The sequence below is a fragment of the Trachymyrmex cornetzi genome, unplaced genomic scaffold (assembly GCF_001594075.2).
Source record: "Trachymyrmex cornetzi isolate Tcor2-1 unplaced genomic scaffold, Tcor1.1 scaffold83, whole genome shotgun sequence".
In the NCBI taxonomy this organism is placed as follows: domain Eukaryota; kingdom Metazoa; phylum Arthropoda; class Insecta; order Hymenoptera; family Formicidae; genus Trachymyrmex; species Trachymyrmex cornetzi.
Genome location: NW_017300169.1, coordinates 5,391,939 through 5,409,017, shown reverse-complemented (window position 1 = coordinate 5,409,017; position 17,079 = coordinate 5,391,939). Strand labels below are relative to the sequence as shown.

General features: G+C 36.9%; 1 protein-coding gene across 2 annotated transcripts in view; it reads left to right on the top strand.

Annotated features, from left to right (window-relative positions):
* Nucleotides 1–17,079, top strand: part of LOC108768809 (uncharacterized) — a 133,956-nt gene that overhangs the window by 112,161 nt on the left and 4,716 nt on the right. For both annotated transcript variants that reach the window (XM_018519414.1, XM_018519413.1), the window contains exons 7-8: nt 10,181–10,326; nt 14,888–15,160. In XM_018519414.1, the coding sequence (XP_018374916.1) occupies nt 10,181–10,326; nt 14,888–15,160 (419 nt within the window). The remainder of the gene's footprint in view (nt 1–10,180; nt 10,327–14,887; nt 15,161–17,079) is intronic.

The following is a 17,079-nucleotide window of genomic DNA, read 5'->3' as shown; positions in this document are numbered from 1 at the left end:
TAATTGAAATATTCGACCATTTATAAATTTCCCCCCCCCCCCCCTCCTCTCTCTCGTTAGAATATTTCAGCTACTATTCGATGAACGCGTATGCGTGGTTTCGAATGCTTCGGCGAACCGCAGAAAATCATTCCGATCATTTCTAGAGGAAAAGGCAAGGGTATACTGTATTTATTAGAATACTATGCACGGTCGAATGCGGTTTTAACTTCCGAATACGAGCTTCGAGTTATGCGGCGCAGCCGCCGTAATTTACTCGACATTCTCGCTGATATAACTATGATATACGTTGATTAGAATTTATACGTGCACGGACAAATAATAATCAAACTTCATCATGGTCATATTCCCAGCAACGTGCACTCGCACCGACATTTGTTTAGTATCGTGCGTTTATGATTTCGTCTAATTAAATGGGTGTAACGCGCGCAAGATACTCTCAACCCTGCGATCGAGTCGAAAATTTACCAGACGTACTAATTGGTAAACGATGTCTATCCTGCGATAGTAGAAGATAGATAACTACAGCATACAAGAGTCCAGACTACCTTTGACCCGAAGTAAACAATAAAATCGATCGCTACGGGGAATTGGATCCCTTCGTGCGTATATTTATCTTAACATCTGCATGCAATTTAATATTTAAAGACCAGTTAAACTTTACGCATATTAAGAGCATGATTGCTATATTTCCGGTTTACAGTCGGAGATTACAGTTTTTTTAAACGAATCTTCGATTCTCTAGCTGACGGAAAACATTTGATGATACTTTTTTTTTTTACATTTTTTGAAAGAACGCATTACAATACAGTAACAATTTTGAAAGTAGATAATCTTCAGCAAGATAAATAAAATCTCTGATTTTTAATCTGGAAAAAACTGATTAAGAGCCATTTATAGAAATTACTTAAAATTATATTATCTAAAGAAGGACATGATTTAAATAAATATATATATATATATATATATAATATAATACTATTTTTTTATATGTACAGTAAAGAGATTTGTGTTGATATTAATTGGTGATATTCGAATAGTGGAATCTTAAATTAAAGGGAAGAAGATGCGCGTGCAGAGAATCTCCATCCCCGGCATGAAGTAAACAAGAGTGTCTCTCTTGCTGTTGGCGGAGATCGACTTGAAGCAAATTCGACGTTTCGCTAACCAATCGGCCGGAAAATTGCTCGTTGACCGGAGTCCTACGAACCGGAAGTACAGAATCTTCGCGCTCGAATCGGCGCACAAGATGGTGGAAAATTATCGTGTATACGCGCTGCCAAATCGACAATCCAACCGATAGCATTCCACTAAGCTGAAAGACATACCTAACCTATGAATTCATTCTCTGAGATCGATTTTGATTTGATCGTTTAATACTGCTAATACTGGAAATTAGAAAGATTATAATAGATTATGAAAAAGAAACGTTCTAATAGATTCAATTATCAGATATAAGTAAAAGTGTGAGACTGAATTATACATTTCTCCTAGCGTTAACTAAAAATATTAAATGTGTTTATAAGTGATATGCTGTTAAAACTGCATTAAGTTAAAGTGCACTTTAATTTAAGCACCATTAATTTGCATGAATATGATTTAATTATTTACTAGCTATTTAGGAGGCTCTAATTCATTAAGGCTCTTTAAAATAAAACTTTTAGTTATTCATAATTGATACTTTATTGGTATACTTATGCAGAATGTATCAACTCTACAAGTTAATTAAAGAATTTGCAGCCGGACGGTGTCGAAATAGTTTCGGAAATCTCAGTAATCAAGCCTTAGATTGAACTGCCGTTAAAATAAAGTTCCCTTGAAATTCGCTGAGAGAACTAGGTTTTATTCCCTATTTACACTTTCGAAGTTCACCTCGCTTCTAATTTTCAATCGGCTGTAATTCAAAAACTATCGACCTCTCTCAACTTTAAAAGCGCTATTTTTCTTCGCTCCGGCGTTCCAGCATCTGCGGTCGAGAAAAAGTTCGATAGTTCTTAAATGTTTTGTATTCATATACTTATGCCGGTGATTATCAAACTCTTTTTATTTAATTTGAAAATGTTGTACTATAATATTACATATAACCATACGTATGAAGGAAAGTGAGAAAAGAGAAAGATAATGAATGAACGAATGAATGAATGAACGAACGAATGAATGACCATTTATTTTGTGCTGGGATATCTCCTCAAGCACAGTAACTTTTCACATTTATAACATCGCGAACATGAGAGAGAGAGAGAGAGAAAGAGAGAACTCATAATATAAAAATTCATAAAATATGTTTGCAAGATTTAAAAAATGAAGATATTCGTCTCTAACGCGTCTTTCAAATGTATGATAATTATTATTGAATATAAAACTCAATTGAATTAAAATGTTAGACTGGATAATATTCAGGCGTACATGTTTTTAAGACAGTTTCCCCAACATGGAGGGTCTGAAATACGGTCGAGTAGTTAAATCACGGTAAACTGCGCGGTATTCTTCGCGCTGACCCGCGCACACGTCGCACACTGTGTCTCCGAGTATACGAAGTGGTGGCTGAAACTAATTGTAAGTAGTAAAATAAATCTCCACCACCGCGGGAGGAATGGCCGGGAAAGCAAACGAGGACATTCGAAGCAATAGCGGCCACAAACAAACTGGTGAACATATACGCGAGCCGGTAACGTGCTCCTGCAGAAATTACTTTGTTGAAAATCGCGAGCGTTACGTCGCCGAAGATTGGACAACGTTGGTGCGACAAAAGGGTCGCATAAATAAAATAATTTCCGTTGATTCGTTGAACGCGTGTATCTCGCTGTTCCGAATGGATATCCCGTTGTAAATCAAGAACCATTTTCATACGGTTAAAATTAGTTTTCGTCTGGCGTTATCGGCAAGTAGGTCACGTCTATTCTGCAAATAGCCGAATCCGGTGCAAACGCCAATCTTAGTTTACAACTAAACAGATTGTCTATTGCAAACACCTGCGGCGTATAAATCCGCAATATCCAACGTTTCATAAAGTACACAGCTTGCATGATTGCAAAACAGCTTTGTAACTCATCTATTTTAGTGAGTTATAAAATGTTCAGTGTCCCATTTTATAACGTATAAATACATATAGCGGTTGAATCGAAATGATAGGAAAAAAAAAATATCTGCCGCGGATCGTGTCCGTTTTTTTATTTAATTCTGATAACAGATACTTTACATTATTAGAGACATTTGAAGTACATGTGTGCACATGCGGGTGTACAAATATGCTACTACGATATTAAGTCAAAAGTCACAGGAATTCGAAAATATTTTGTGCAGGTAGATAACGCTTTCGGCTCATGCATTTTCGAATAAATACGTGACTGTTCTGTCACGGGTGAAGCTTCGTCAATATACTCGCGTTACGTGTACACGCAACATTTTCATCTGAAAACGACATCAAGATACTCCTTCGTCGGAATACAGTACACCGCGATATCCCACTTGCATTTTACTGTTCTCGACACGGTGAAACTGTATTATTCAAGTGGCCGTTTGTTGAAATAACGCCACCGTTGAAACTGTTGAAACAGTTTCCTTATTCGTATTTGGCCGACGCGTATTTTTAAGTGAAAAATTATATTTTACAAAATTCGCTTTTAGTAAACGCGTAAACTGTTTCGCAAAATCGGAAATGGAGCGAAAATGTTTTTACAGCTAGTTAAAATATAAAACGAAACGGGACGCGGAAATGTTTTTACTGTCGGTTTAATTTCTACAAACTCAAGATCTCCTTTTAACCTCCATCTTCAACGGAGAGATGATTAGCTTCGTAAAAGAATAACATTCGCGATGGCGGAACAGCTGCATTTCCTTGAATTTTCGACACTGCGGTATTGCGGGATTCTACAGGAAGACACGCGATATCGCTTTCCGCACGCTCGAGAGAACGGCCGCGACGCTGATGCGCTTTCATCACGGCGGATACTCAGCGGACGGAATGAAATCGAAGAAAAAGCGGAAGAAGAAGAGGAGAAAGAGAAAGGTGAAAGATGAGAAGGAACGTAACGGCCGGTAGTGCCGGTACATTCTCGTCGCTGTTCCATAGGTGGTCTCTCTGCGGTCAAAGGTATACCTCTACCACGCGGAATCGACGTCCTATAGATATATCCCCTGCCTGACGCTCGATCTTTGAAACGCCACTGACGAGAACGACCTACATCTTGGACCCGCGGACTGACGAGGAGAGAAGAGGGTGCTTTCTTTCCGCCCGGGAAAGACGAGCGTGAAATTACTTGGATGAGCGCGCGGCACGGTCGAGCGAATGATCTGACGAGCAAATATTATATATAAATTAGATTGAAAAGGTCGAAAAAGTGTCCTCTTCGATTTGGGACACTGTAGTAAGTGGTGACGATGGTAATGGCCGGTACGTCGGCCATTGACACGTCGAGCACGGAAAAGTTTTAAATCAACGTCACCCGAGTGTCATATATCGTCGACGATGCTGTAATGGGTCATATGTCAAAGGAATATTTTGTTGCGGATAAACATCGCAGCGTCGGCAACGTATTTTTAATCGACAACGAACGACATGATTATATGTGCAGGAGAGAGGATGATTACATGACAGGCGATCGACAGAGCGTGCATTGCGTTATATATTTACAATCGTGTAATTAACAATATTTTAACGGTAGTAATAATGACGTTTTTTAGGATTAAACATCCATACGTAATTGTTATTTGCATTTAATTAGCGGCGCGCGGTGCCAATATTCTCGGATTACGAACGTATATCGTTAAATTAGGGAAAATTTTAATTAAGGTATCAACGTTACACGGTGATCATTAATGAACTGCGAAAGAATTTCACAGAAGAGAAACAGGGTATTTTCGGTCGTTGCGGGTCGCGAGAGCGAGAGGGAGAGCATGATGCGAGATGGGTGAAAGAGAAACGGAAGATGCACACGATCTCGTAAGAAGACGCGCCAGTGCACGCTGGGGAACGATAACGGCGGTCGGGCGTTCCCGGATGCATGCCAGAAACCGAATGTAAACGGCTGCGCGCTGCGCGAGTTAATTAATTAAGTTGCCGCTCTTTACGTTATCGCGTCGCCGTCGATGCATTATCACATCGGGCTGGAATACGCGCTTCCTTGTCGAGCATTTTCGAAAATACCTACCTTATGAACCGTGTGATCTAAAATAGAAAATTTCTGCTAAAAGAGAATCCGCGACACTAAATTTGACACACTACATATGTATCATAACAACGCTGTCAATAATTAACGCAGGCATATGGAAGATAAGAATTTGCGCAAGTTGCAAATTGTTATCAGGCGAAAACTAAAACTCACGTACGGAAAGAACTATTTTGTGCCAATGTACCTAAAAAGGAGCGGTATCATTATGGTTGGTTTTTGGGTCCGTGCCAATTTAGCTCATATTGGACTATTTTAGTCCTTATCGTAGGAAGACAAAACTCTGTAAAACAGTTTCTTTAAAGATGTAATACGTTGAGAGAAATATTTTGTTATGATGTGTGATTTACAAAAACTTTTTCACTTTTTAATTCAAATTTTTTGTGGTTCTAATAAATATTTGGTTATTCTAATTTTGATTAAAACAAACCAAATTTTTAAATTAAAAAGTAAGAAAGTTTTTGTAAGTCACATATATCATATGAAATATTTCTCTCAATATACTCTTAAAGATAAAGTCTTAGAAAAATGGTAGATATAAATCTGAAAATAATTTTGTTGGGCCATCAAAATAATTAAGTGAAATACTTAAACTAGCTAGAATGTCAAAACTATTTGCATTATATTATGATAATGTATCGTGTAATGATTATGCAACGTCCTGCATAATCATTTTAATGGCCCAACAAAATTATTTTCAGATCTGTATCTGCCTAAATTTGTAAATACTTTAGCAAAACTTTTTTCCGTGCAAATTACTTCACTTTCTTCTTAAAGGCGGCGCAATAATACGGATATTTTGATTACTTCCGGGTTTTTATGCCACAACGGCCAATGTCGCAATGCATATTGCAATATGTACTATTGTATGCACTGGCGTGTTTTCAAAGAAAATTCCCTACGGCGCGATGGACAATTTTGAAACTTTGCCGTTGTATGTTTTTTATTCATAATCAGTGCGAAGCTCTCGATTACTTCATTGCTCTTCGATATTACGGTGATTGTTTACTTCACGCCTTCTCCGAGTAATCGCGAAATTGCTCTTGATTCACTATGCGATTGGCCAGTATTTTACATTTCGTTTTAATTCGGAGGTAACAGCTGCAACGACAGATCTACGCTATGTTTTTAACGTTATATCTATATATTCTTCAGCAAATATTTTCGAACATCCGGTCATCGGCGCGCATCTCGAATACGTTGACATACGATCACCATCAGTCAGGTTGAAAACGATTTTTTTACTTATTCGATTGCATAGTGATTGAGTATCGTTAACTGTCGATATTTGGTCAAGATATTGTAGTATTTTCGCCTATCGTGTTCTGCGTGATATATCTGTCACTTTATCATTTTCCGCAACAATTTCATGGTACTGTTGTAATTTTTTGTCGAGACAAATACATTCGAGATCACGCTTTTTCTTATACATTGAAATTTAAATACCATTTATACGAATCTTTCCTTTTTCTTCCTCGCATTATCTTGATATTTTAAAATGGCTCTCGCTAAGTGGAGATAACGGGAGAAATGTGCTTTTAGTCTCTTTCTCTATCTTTTCCTTTAGCTTTTTTCCGCGTTAAGTAATTTTTTATTACTTATTTTTTTCTATCTTCATATCTACTTTAAAAAAAAATATTTTTACTCTATCTTCACTGTTCTAATCGCTGATTTTTCACGCTCGCGACACCTTTCATTTTGCACCTCTAAAGTCACGCCACGCATGGACTGTATTTAACGCCTCATCTTCCGATATATGTATATATGTTTTTACACACGCGGTGTGGATACTGAGGGTGGATACCGGCGGTTGGCGGATCGTATCGTATCGCGATTCGTCCGGAAAACTGACATCGATCAATCATATCGCAGACGAGTGTCGGTTTCCACGAAGCCTCCCCCTGACGTTCGTCACGTTTTATTACAATGCTTTTATACGCCCGAATGCGCACGCTGCTCGGCTACGGGATATTTTTCCGTAAAAAGACCACTCGCCCGGCGTCTGCAAATCATAGTCCACGGCGAATAATGAAATTTTGACGCCGCGAGCGTACTTTCTACTGGAAAAAATAACGTAACGGTCGACGGTCTAAAAGCATGGTTGAATATTTAAGGAGAAACGTAATTTTCCTTGCCATGACTTGTACAATTTGCCTATTTTTCTACATCGACACTGAAATTGCGACTTGAAACTTTTAACACTCTGACCCGGTTCTTGGTGGCTACAAACTTCAATGCAGATTGGTGATAAGTAATATTCTCATCTTGAAAAATGAATATTATTATTTTAGTCTCCAAGAATAGATTTGTGTCGCGTGAATGCGCAGTTGTACTTATTATTAGAATGATTTTAACAAGAATAGACGCTTGATATCATCGAGAAAGATACAAAATTGTAGCAAATAAAATCTCATGTTTCGAATTTTAATATATGTTCGGTATTTATAACATGTTAGCCTAGATAATACGGTTCGTAAAAGCAATAATTACGTTTTAAGTCCTACTGTCAAAAGCCGTCATGACAGATTTGAAAATAACTCGGAGCAGAAACAGATCGGTGCTTAGGAAATATTCGAGAGCTATCGTATATTTCTTTTTAATATGATTAAGCGATAATTTTTCTTCGCGCCAGCTTATATATTCCACCGCGAACGGACACATTTGTTCTTTCTTGCGTTGCTCCGCCGTTCTCGACAAGCGCAATTAAATTGAAACCAGCAAAAAATTTGTCCGTAATGCCGCCTGCGAAATCCCCGAACGCGATCGCGGAAACTAGTTTCGCGAGAAGGCGAGCCATCGAGAAGTAATATAAACTTTATATCCCTCTTCACGGGCGGGGAACTCGTAAGACAAATATATGTCGAGATCGTCGTTTCCGGTTCGCGCGCAACGGCTTAGGACGGGACGGCGATGCTCCACGGAGTTACAATGTAAACGTATATCGCCGGAGTGTATACAGATATGAACTTATACGCGGCGTGTCTATACCTGCGTCTATATATACGTATACATATAGGCGCGTGGAGCAGTCGAGTTTTCAGATTCCGCCGTAAAGGCTGGCTGCCGTCGTAAAAGAATTGCGTTAAACTTAACGTTCGGCCGTTAAGAAAGGTTCTGATAAAATAAAATCTTAATCCTGGGGGAGATTTAGGGTGTTCTCCCTTTTTTTTTTGCCCTAGCCGTCGTCGCCATTCTGGGCGGAAAAGGCACGTCGGTACTCTCATCTTCTCGAGATCAGCCTTAACGGTCCGCTGGACCAACTATTAAACGTATCTCGTGTGCCTAATCCTTTCAGATCCAAATTTTTATTTGTCCGTGGGAGATCTTATTTTTACAACCTAAGGGGGCGAACTAAACGACGTTATATTCACAATGAGTCATCCCTTTCGTTTCTCTGCGTGATCTCTCTCGTATAATTCCAATGACCTAACAAGTTAAAGTAATCTCATAAAAAATCATTTCGGTACATCTAATAACGAATTCGATTGGACGCACTCAGTATGATTGGTACACATTAACACCGTCGTACAAATTGACGAAAGATATGTGTTTAATGTAAATATAGAAACCGATTAAACCGTGAAATACTTAATACGCTTTATTGTATTGTTAGATAAAATATTATAATTCGAAATATTTGCATTTTATTTTTACACTCAGATTAAATCACTATACAACGGTTTTAATGTACACCAGTGCGTACTAGTGCGTCCTGAATTTGTTATAAATTTAACTTTTATAATACACTCTTATAGTACACGCGATTGGATTATTTATATCCTGCACATTTTTTTTCTTGCTAACAGCACTTGACTAAATAATGGTCTTTATCCTTTTCTTTTTTTTAACACATAAGTACATCAATATTTTCTAAATATACTACGCGATTTTTCGATTATTTCCATATCTTGATACATCCTAAAATATTTAAATGCGTTGAAGGCATTTAATGATGCATCAAGATACGAAAATAACCCGCAAACCGCGTTGCTTCTTTGAAGAAAATACCTGTGGAGAAGTCTCAAAAGTGCTTTCTAAAGATGTTAAATTATATGTAAGATAAGGTGATTAATTCTTTTAAAAGGGAAAAGGGATATTTAAAAAATACATCAACATTAATTATAGTAATTAATTTTTAATAAATAAACATTTTTTAAATAATTTTTAATGAAACACATGAACAATATTATATTATTATATTTGTAAATAACTAATAACACTTGATGTATAACATTACATGATATCACAACAAAAATTACATCAAGTTACGAGGTCACATTTTATTTTTTAAAATTGTATTTTTCTACTGAATGCATTTTATGAATAATATCTGAGTTCTTAAATAAAAAATTATAAAATTGTTCACATGTTAGTTGAAAATTATATTTTACACTTATTTTTATTTATTATGTCACACTTACTATTTTTACCTTTAAAAGAAGCATAATTTATAATCATGTTTTTAATTTGGAACAAAATTTGGAATACGTAAAATGGAATAAAGAATTAAAATTTAGGACTTCCTTCTAATTTGAGACGGTTGGTCATATTGAAGTATATATAAGAATTATTTAATAATTTTTATGTGCTTATAAATTAAGTGATAAAAATTGATCGATTTAAAATTAAACGATTTACCGTAACAAAGGACCGGAAAATTATCGTATGTACTAAGGATTAAACAACTCTTTTTTTATGCATGGAGAAAGAACGATTTTATATACCAAAAAATTTAACTAGATACAGATCTGAAAATAATTTTATGGACCATCAAAATAATTATATAGTTCAAGCTGGTTGCTAAAATGTGAAAACTTTTTGCAGCATTGTTTTATGCTTGAATTTTTTACATAATTATTTGGATGATTCAACAAAATTATTTTCAAATCTGTATACCTTTGTCGAAACTTTCAGATATTTCAACAAAATCGTTCTTTCTATACGTGAAAAGTTCAACTTTCACGACGTCTTTCTCAATTATTTTGATATCTAACGCTTTTGTTCCTTTTCAGCAAGAACGGATACGTATGCGTCATGTTCCACAGAAGGGACGAACACGTAATAGAGATGCAACTGTCGGAATGGGGCCAGCAGCCCGACGACATATGCAACTCGAGCACGTTCAACTCGCACACGATGCCGTACACGACGTTCATCAGTAAGTAAATTTTCCGATCTTCTAATCGAATTACGCATTGTCGTCGCAATATCACGTCGCAGCAGTAAAGTAACTAATTGGGCTTTAATGCGGGGTGTCAACTTTCCCGAGCCCGGCGAATGTAATATACGCAAATTTGATTACGCTTAACAGTGCTCAGTTGACGGATCGTGTTATATGTTTGTTACTGCAGTTTCAATTAACGCAGTTAAACGCGGTCGGTCCCACCATTAATGCATTCCGGCATTTTTGCTTTGTCGGTATTACAACTGTAATTAATCGAGGGTAAATTAATTTGTGTCGATATTCCGATGAGGTGGCTCGTAAATTAACTTGCAGTTTCTTTTGGATCTCCCCCCCCCCCCCCCTCTCTCTCTCCCTCTCTTTTTTTTTAAAGCGAGTCAGCTGCATTTTATTACTCGATTAATAATCGCGGCTTCTTAATTTTCCATTCGCCTCGATGTCGCCTTCGCTTCGATGCGAACGGAAGCGCGATAAAGTGCGTGGAATAATATCGTATTCGAGCACTCCATGGGCGTAAAATTTCTCCACTATTCGCGAAAGATCTATTATCGCAAAGGGCGCCGATATAATGGGATCGTGAAATAGTATGCCCATTTCTTTTTCACCGTAAGCCAAGATTAAGTAGATTGGAAATTCGGCCGCGCTCCGCGTTGCGACCGGAAACTAGAATCAGAAACGTTTGCTCGAAGGTGATTTCCGGGTTTACTTCGGCCTCCCAGCGCTTTGGTGCCAATTCGACTTCGATGGAACCCTCCGTTTTTCTTCCGATTCATTGCCCGCGTCCCCTGGTTTGTCTTGATCTTATCGAGTTATTCTGACAGGAGATAAGCGAATCATGAGAGATCTGTACGTAACAGAATGAAGACTCGATACATTTTGCTCAACAAAATGTTCACAAATGCTTATAACTTTTCTATTAGTAAAGACATATATACATTTGATGTATATCGTTATATTCTTTAATATTTGGTTTTGATTGAAAAAAATCGCATAAACTTCTGAAAACGTCCAACACCCGATTGTCATGAATTTTGACAGAAATCAAATGACGCCCTTGAATGGATTTTCACCGACAAGAAAGTTTAATGTCAAAAATGTTTCAATGAAGTTATGGAAGTTTGTGCTTATTATTTTCAGTATACTACATGTTTATCGCAGTTTATATAGGAGTTGAATGAGAGGATGCGTATATAGAAGGAAAATATTTATTGTTAAACCCATATGCAACAGTACAATTAAGAAAGTCGTGCGCCCCATAAGCAGGGGGGAGGGGGTGAGAGTCGCTTCGCATGGACAGTAAAATATATTTTAAAGCAGAAAATTTGTGTACTATATAATAAAAAAAAACATTATTTTTCAAACTTATTCTCTACATATTATGGAACTTTAATTTACTATATCTTCTAAATCAATGCTAAACATATGTCAAGATCAAGAGCATCGGAGCTGCTTCCATTATTGTCGATATTTACATAACAAGCACAAACTTCCATAACTTCATTCAAACATTTTTGGCATTAAACTTTCTCGTCGGTGAAAATCCAATCAAGGGCATTCATTTAGAGTATTTCTAACAAAATTCATGATAATCGGGCGTTGGACGTTTTCGGAAGTTCACCCAAAACAATTTTTACAATATGTTTATTTTTGCGAAAGTTATAGATAATCGAATTGGGTTAGATGTGCTATATGTAAGTGTGTCGTTCTTGTAATGATCTGGCATCGAAAGATTAGTTTTGCAGTACTGATGCACTTATTCGCGTTGGATTTCTCATCTGGAGAATTATATTCTATCGGTGAAAATATATCACATTGTACTCTTTGCAACCGCATGTACGTATATTGTATGTATATCGTATACCAGATCTTGAAGTTTTCGAAGTGGTCTAACGAAAGAGCGTCCTGTCCTTTAGCTTCTGTCAAGCCAATTTCAGACATCGATCCGTGAGTCTGGCGACGTCAGAATACACGGTGGTCTTACGAACAATTCACTCAAATACACACAATTCATAGGAAACTCGGGATTTGTTTCGACCCTATGAGCTCTCTCCTACTGATATATGGATTCGCGTACATTTTGAGCAAACGTCCACGTATATAAAGCGTACCAAATTCCATGCATTTTGCTTCATACGTAGGTCCCTCGGTTAATTCGGAGTAAATTTTTCTCCTGCGAAAGCTTGACGAAAGTTCTAGTAACCTTCCAACATTCGACTTTAAATACTTTTGTAACTAATCCTCAACTTAAGAGTCTTTTAAAGCGAAAAGTTTATCTAAAATTAAATGAGGGATAAAGTTTTGTTATCTATTTTTGCCCCGAAGGCTGTTTCATGAAATTTCCTAGATCTCTTCAATGCCGTAGCTCAAGAATGATTGATGCCTCGACATTATTGCGAAGGATAAATCTACCCCAAATCTGTCCAAGAATCTGTACGTGAAAGGTACTTCGGAGGGGGTCTATACCATGTACCCGGTGATGGAAAGTACCTATGTACTTGCGAGAGAAGCGCGCGGGTGCATTCGGCGAGAAGTTCGTGAATGGTGGAGTTTAACAATCAATTCGCGAAGCGCGGGTTTATGAGCGCATAAAGGATCATATGCCGGATCCATCGTAAAGTCTCTCGTAAGACTCGGCTCGTCTTTCAGTTTCTCCTTTGCCGATTCCAGCAATGTCGACGAAGAGCGGAGCTGTTCCACCGCGCTGTCGGTGCGGAATTTATCACACCGACATTCGCACTCGTCTTCTCTTTTGTGTGTCGCGGTACACTCTTAGATACACGCGCGCATTACCACCGAAGATTGCTCAGCTAAAAGTTATACCGTGTGAAAATAGCATTTCTCAATCTTTTTCAGTATGTAACTAGACTACGATATTATAATGCTTTTTTCATCTGTCATTTTGAAATATTAATTTCTACAAAGTATTGTATAATTTTGTTGAAATATCTAAAAATTTAGGTAGATACAAATTGTGGAAAATAATTTTGTTGGATCAACCAAAATAATTATGTAGAAAACTCGAGCATGAGCAATGCTGCGTTTTGACATTTTAGCAATTAGTTTTTCTATACAATTATTTTGTAGGTTAACAAAATTATTTTCAGATCTGTATCGAGCTGTATCTAAATTTTTAGATATTTTAGTAAACCTGTTCTTTCCACATCCATATATATCCCGTTTTATCTGTTTATTAATTTTAAGACATATTTTAAATATAATTTTGTTTTTATTATGCAAGCAGAATATCTCTTATCTTAATTTTAAATCGTTTTTGCAACTTTAACACTTTTTAATCAATATGAAGGTTATTTAAATTTAAATAAACCTTCTAATGGATATTATACATTAGACGTAATAAGAATAAACTACGCATTCTTATATAAAGTTGTCACTATCGATTTAGAAAGCTTTAATACTTTAATAATATTTTTATTTATTTTAACAATATTATTCTCTCTCTCTCTCTCTCTCTCGCTGCGTCATCATTCTTTTTCTTCCTGCCATTTCAGTTTATCGTTTTTATTTTTTCTTAATTTTGTTATTCCATACGTTTTTTTATATATAATTTTATATATTTCCGTATACTTTTGTTCTTCATGTATTATTCATGTTGCATTGCTCTTGCTAAACTTTGCATATTTTTGTATATTCTTTCCATTGTACTTCCTTTTTGTTTATTTACTTTTATGTTAAAGAGCTTGCCCTACAATAAAAATAAATGCCTTTATCTCTTTTTTTTTAAGTATCGAATTGAAAAGAGATGCTGATATATTGAATTCTTTCTAACGAAACACACAGATGCTAATATAAGATCAGGAAATGCACAGTTTATATCTATTACATCTATATAATATATGTGAGTAATGTAATATTAATTATTTAATTATTTAGTAAATGACGATATTATTTAAATGATGACATTATTTTGTAAATGCTCTATATCCCTATCTCTACTACTCAAGTGGAAAACTTATTGTTAGTTGGAAAAGCTTATTATAAAGTAATTTTTAAAGCTTTTAATCCTAGCCGAAGTAGTAATTAATGTAGTAAATATAATAAACAGTAGTAAAAAGATTCGTATATAAAAACGAATCTTTCGCATAGAATTTCTTGAAAGGATCGTCCCGAGAGATTCAACATTTTGACGGTGAACGTAATAAACAGTGGCTTCTCACTGTAACGTGGATCGTGTTGCACTAATTTCCTATAAGAACAAAGTAGAACGCGTTCATCTTACCGTGTGGTACGCGTCGACTGCGTGTCGATCGCATATCAAATTGCTCGGCTAAAAGTTACACTACAATGTAAGCAGCGATCCTCTGTCGCTCGTCGCTGGAGAATCGCGTGAAAGTTAATGGCTGTTCTTCACACATGAGAAAAGGACAGTTTGTTTATAATTCGTCGCTCTATTTAACACGTTATTTAATCAAATATTATCGAGATGAATAAAAAAATTGTGCCAGTTGAAATTGCTAGAGCATGATTTAATTAAGATAATGATATCAGACGAAATTAAATGAGTTTTACGCGTTTTCAGCATCCGATCCGATGACCAGGCAATGCCCCAATCTCGGTCGCTACGAGATCGTGTCGTTGTTTCGGCCACCGAACGCCGACAACGTTGAAAGCGTATTGGCCGTCGACGGCGAGCAGAACGTTGCTAACGCAGCGGAGGTGCACGACGGGAGAGTGCCCTCGACAGCATTCCCAAGCCAGTGCCACCATGGTAGTGTACGTAGATTGGACATCGGTTGCAGGACACCCGATCGTATGGAGTTCGCCACGTCTTGCAGCGACGAGGCGTTATCCGGTAAGGATTATCTTATCTGCCGTATATATATATATATATATACTGTTTTTCGTACGCGTTATTACATTATATTTTATAATACTCTCTAGTATCTAGGAACGATAGTGCACATAAAATTCAATGGGAAATAAAATTTTATTATTTATATGATTTTATTTGCGCACCAGGAAGTATAACTCGATGAAATTCCATTTTTATTCGTCATATAATAACTTCGCTATTTGAAAAAAATAGCTAGGAATGTTTTTTTTATTCTGGAATTTATTTTCTCTCTCTCTCTCGTAAGAAACTGATTTGTACTATATTAGATATATAGACGTAGCAGGGATCTTGTTTAGGGAAGAGGGACCAAATTAGAGAGTTTTGAACCCGGGGTAATCGAGTGATATGGATTATTAGACTTGTTTTGTTTTATATTGATATTATTTTTAATTAATTACTGGTAGATAAATAAAAAAATTACATATATTTCATATACTAATTAATTTTATTTTTTTAAATTATAAACTAATTCTTCGAACTGGAAATCTTAAATTTATAACACTAGCCACCTTAGATTCTCAGAAAATTTTTGTAAAACTACCTCCAATTTTTTCTTCTTTTCTAAAAATTTCTTGTGAATAATCTCATTAAATATAATCCCTTTAAACGGTTTTAATTATATTTGTTTTATAAGATTTATGGTCATAGCCCCTCCTCTTTGGCTACGCCCATAATAGTTTGACCGCGATTTCTGGCGACTTATTTTCTACGATGGCATTTATACGCTACGGAGATTCTTTTCGTTCTCCTCGTGATTCACTTAACTAAAGGAAGTTAACCAAAGAGATGTCCGATAAGCGACGAGAAGATTTCACCCACGACAGACGACGAGCTTTGAAAGCGCTTGCAAACTTTGACGGATTCTCGACATGTGACGTGGGTTGGCATAGTTAACAAACGTAGTCGTCGTCTTTGAATCTTCTTAGCTTCTCTTATCGCGGTTCTATAAACTATAACGGATTTTTAAAAAGCTTTCGCGGACAATGTGAACGGTTTGAAAAATTCGTGGCAGTCATTCGTTGTCTTCGACGTATTCGGGAAAAGCTTCGTGGTTCAGCAGAATGTTCGGCGTCCAGGATGTTCAAGGCAGAAAGACGGAGGGAGAAAGAGAAGACTCGACACGGGGGTTGGAGCACGTCCGCTCGGAACATCTTATCGGATTACCCGCACCTTCCTCTCGTCTCGTCCCATCCTAGTTCGCGCAAAGTTATCACAAGTGGTGATAGTTAGTTTGCGGAAAGGCAGCGGGCGTCACGGTTGCCAGCGTATAGCGCTTGCTTACGGCTGCGCTAACTTTGTGCACTTCGTTTGACTCCATACATAAAAATTGACATATTGCGCGTTTGTCGCTGTTCTTCCGCCGTGCTTCTCCCGTCGTTTTGACTGTGTTCCTCTGAATCGCTCGGTCACTCGGATCCGTAAGTTTCGACCACGAGAACCAGGACTTTTCCCCGTTACAGTCAAACTAACTCAACTGATAATAAATTATATACATCGAGCGTTATTATTACGGAGATCCATTAATTTCGACGGGATATATTGCATAATATTCATTTACGTATTCGTACACTATCCATCAAATAACACTGTTCCTATTGTATCAGGTTCTCCTATTTTAGTGTTTCAACGTCAGTGTGAGATGCGTGTTCGACTCGACAACAACAATAATAATAACAAAGCAGTACCAAAATAATTTAGGGGCAATTCCCAGATTAATTAGATCACCGGAAAGAGATAGAAGGCGGATTAAATCCCTTGGTGAAACAAATAACAGATGCGCACTGCGTGCAAAGTCGATGGTGTCTCTGTAATCCACGAAAACGTTGATACGTTACAGAACTCTGTGCGGAGTGTGTGTGTGTGTGTGTGTGTGTGTG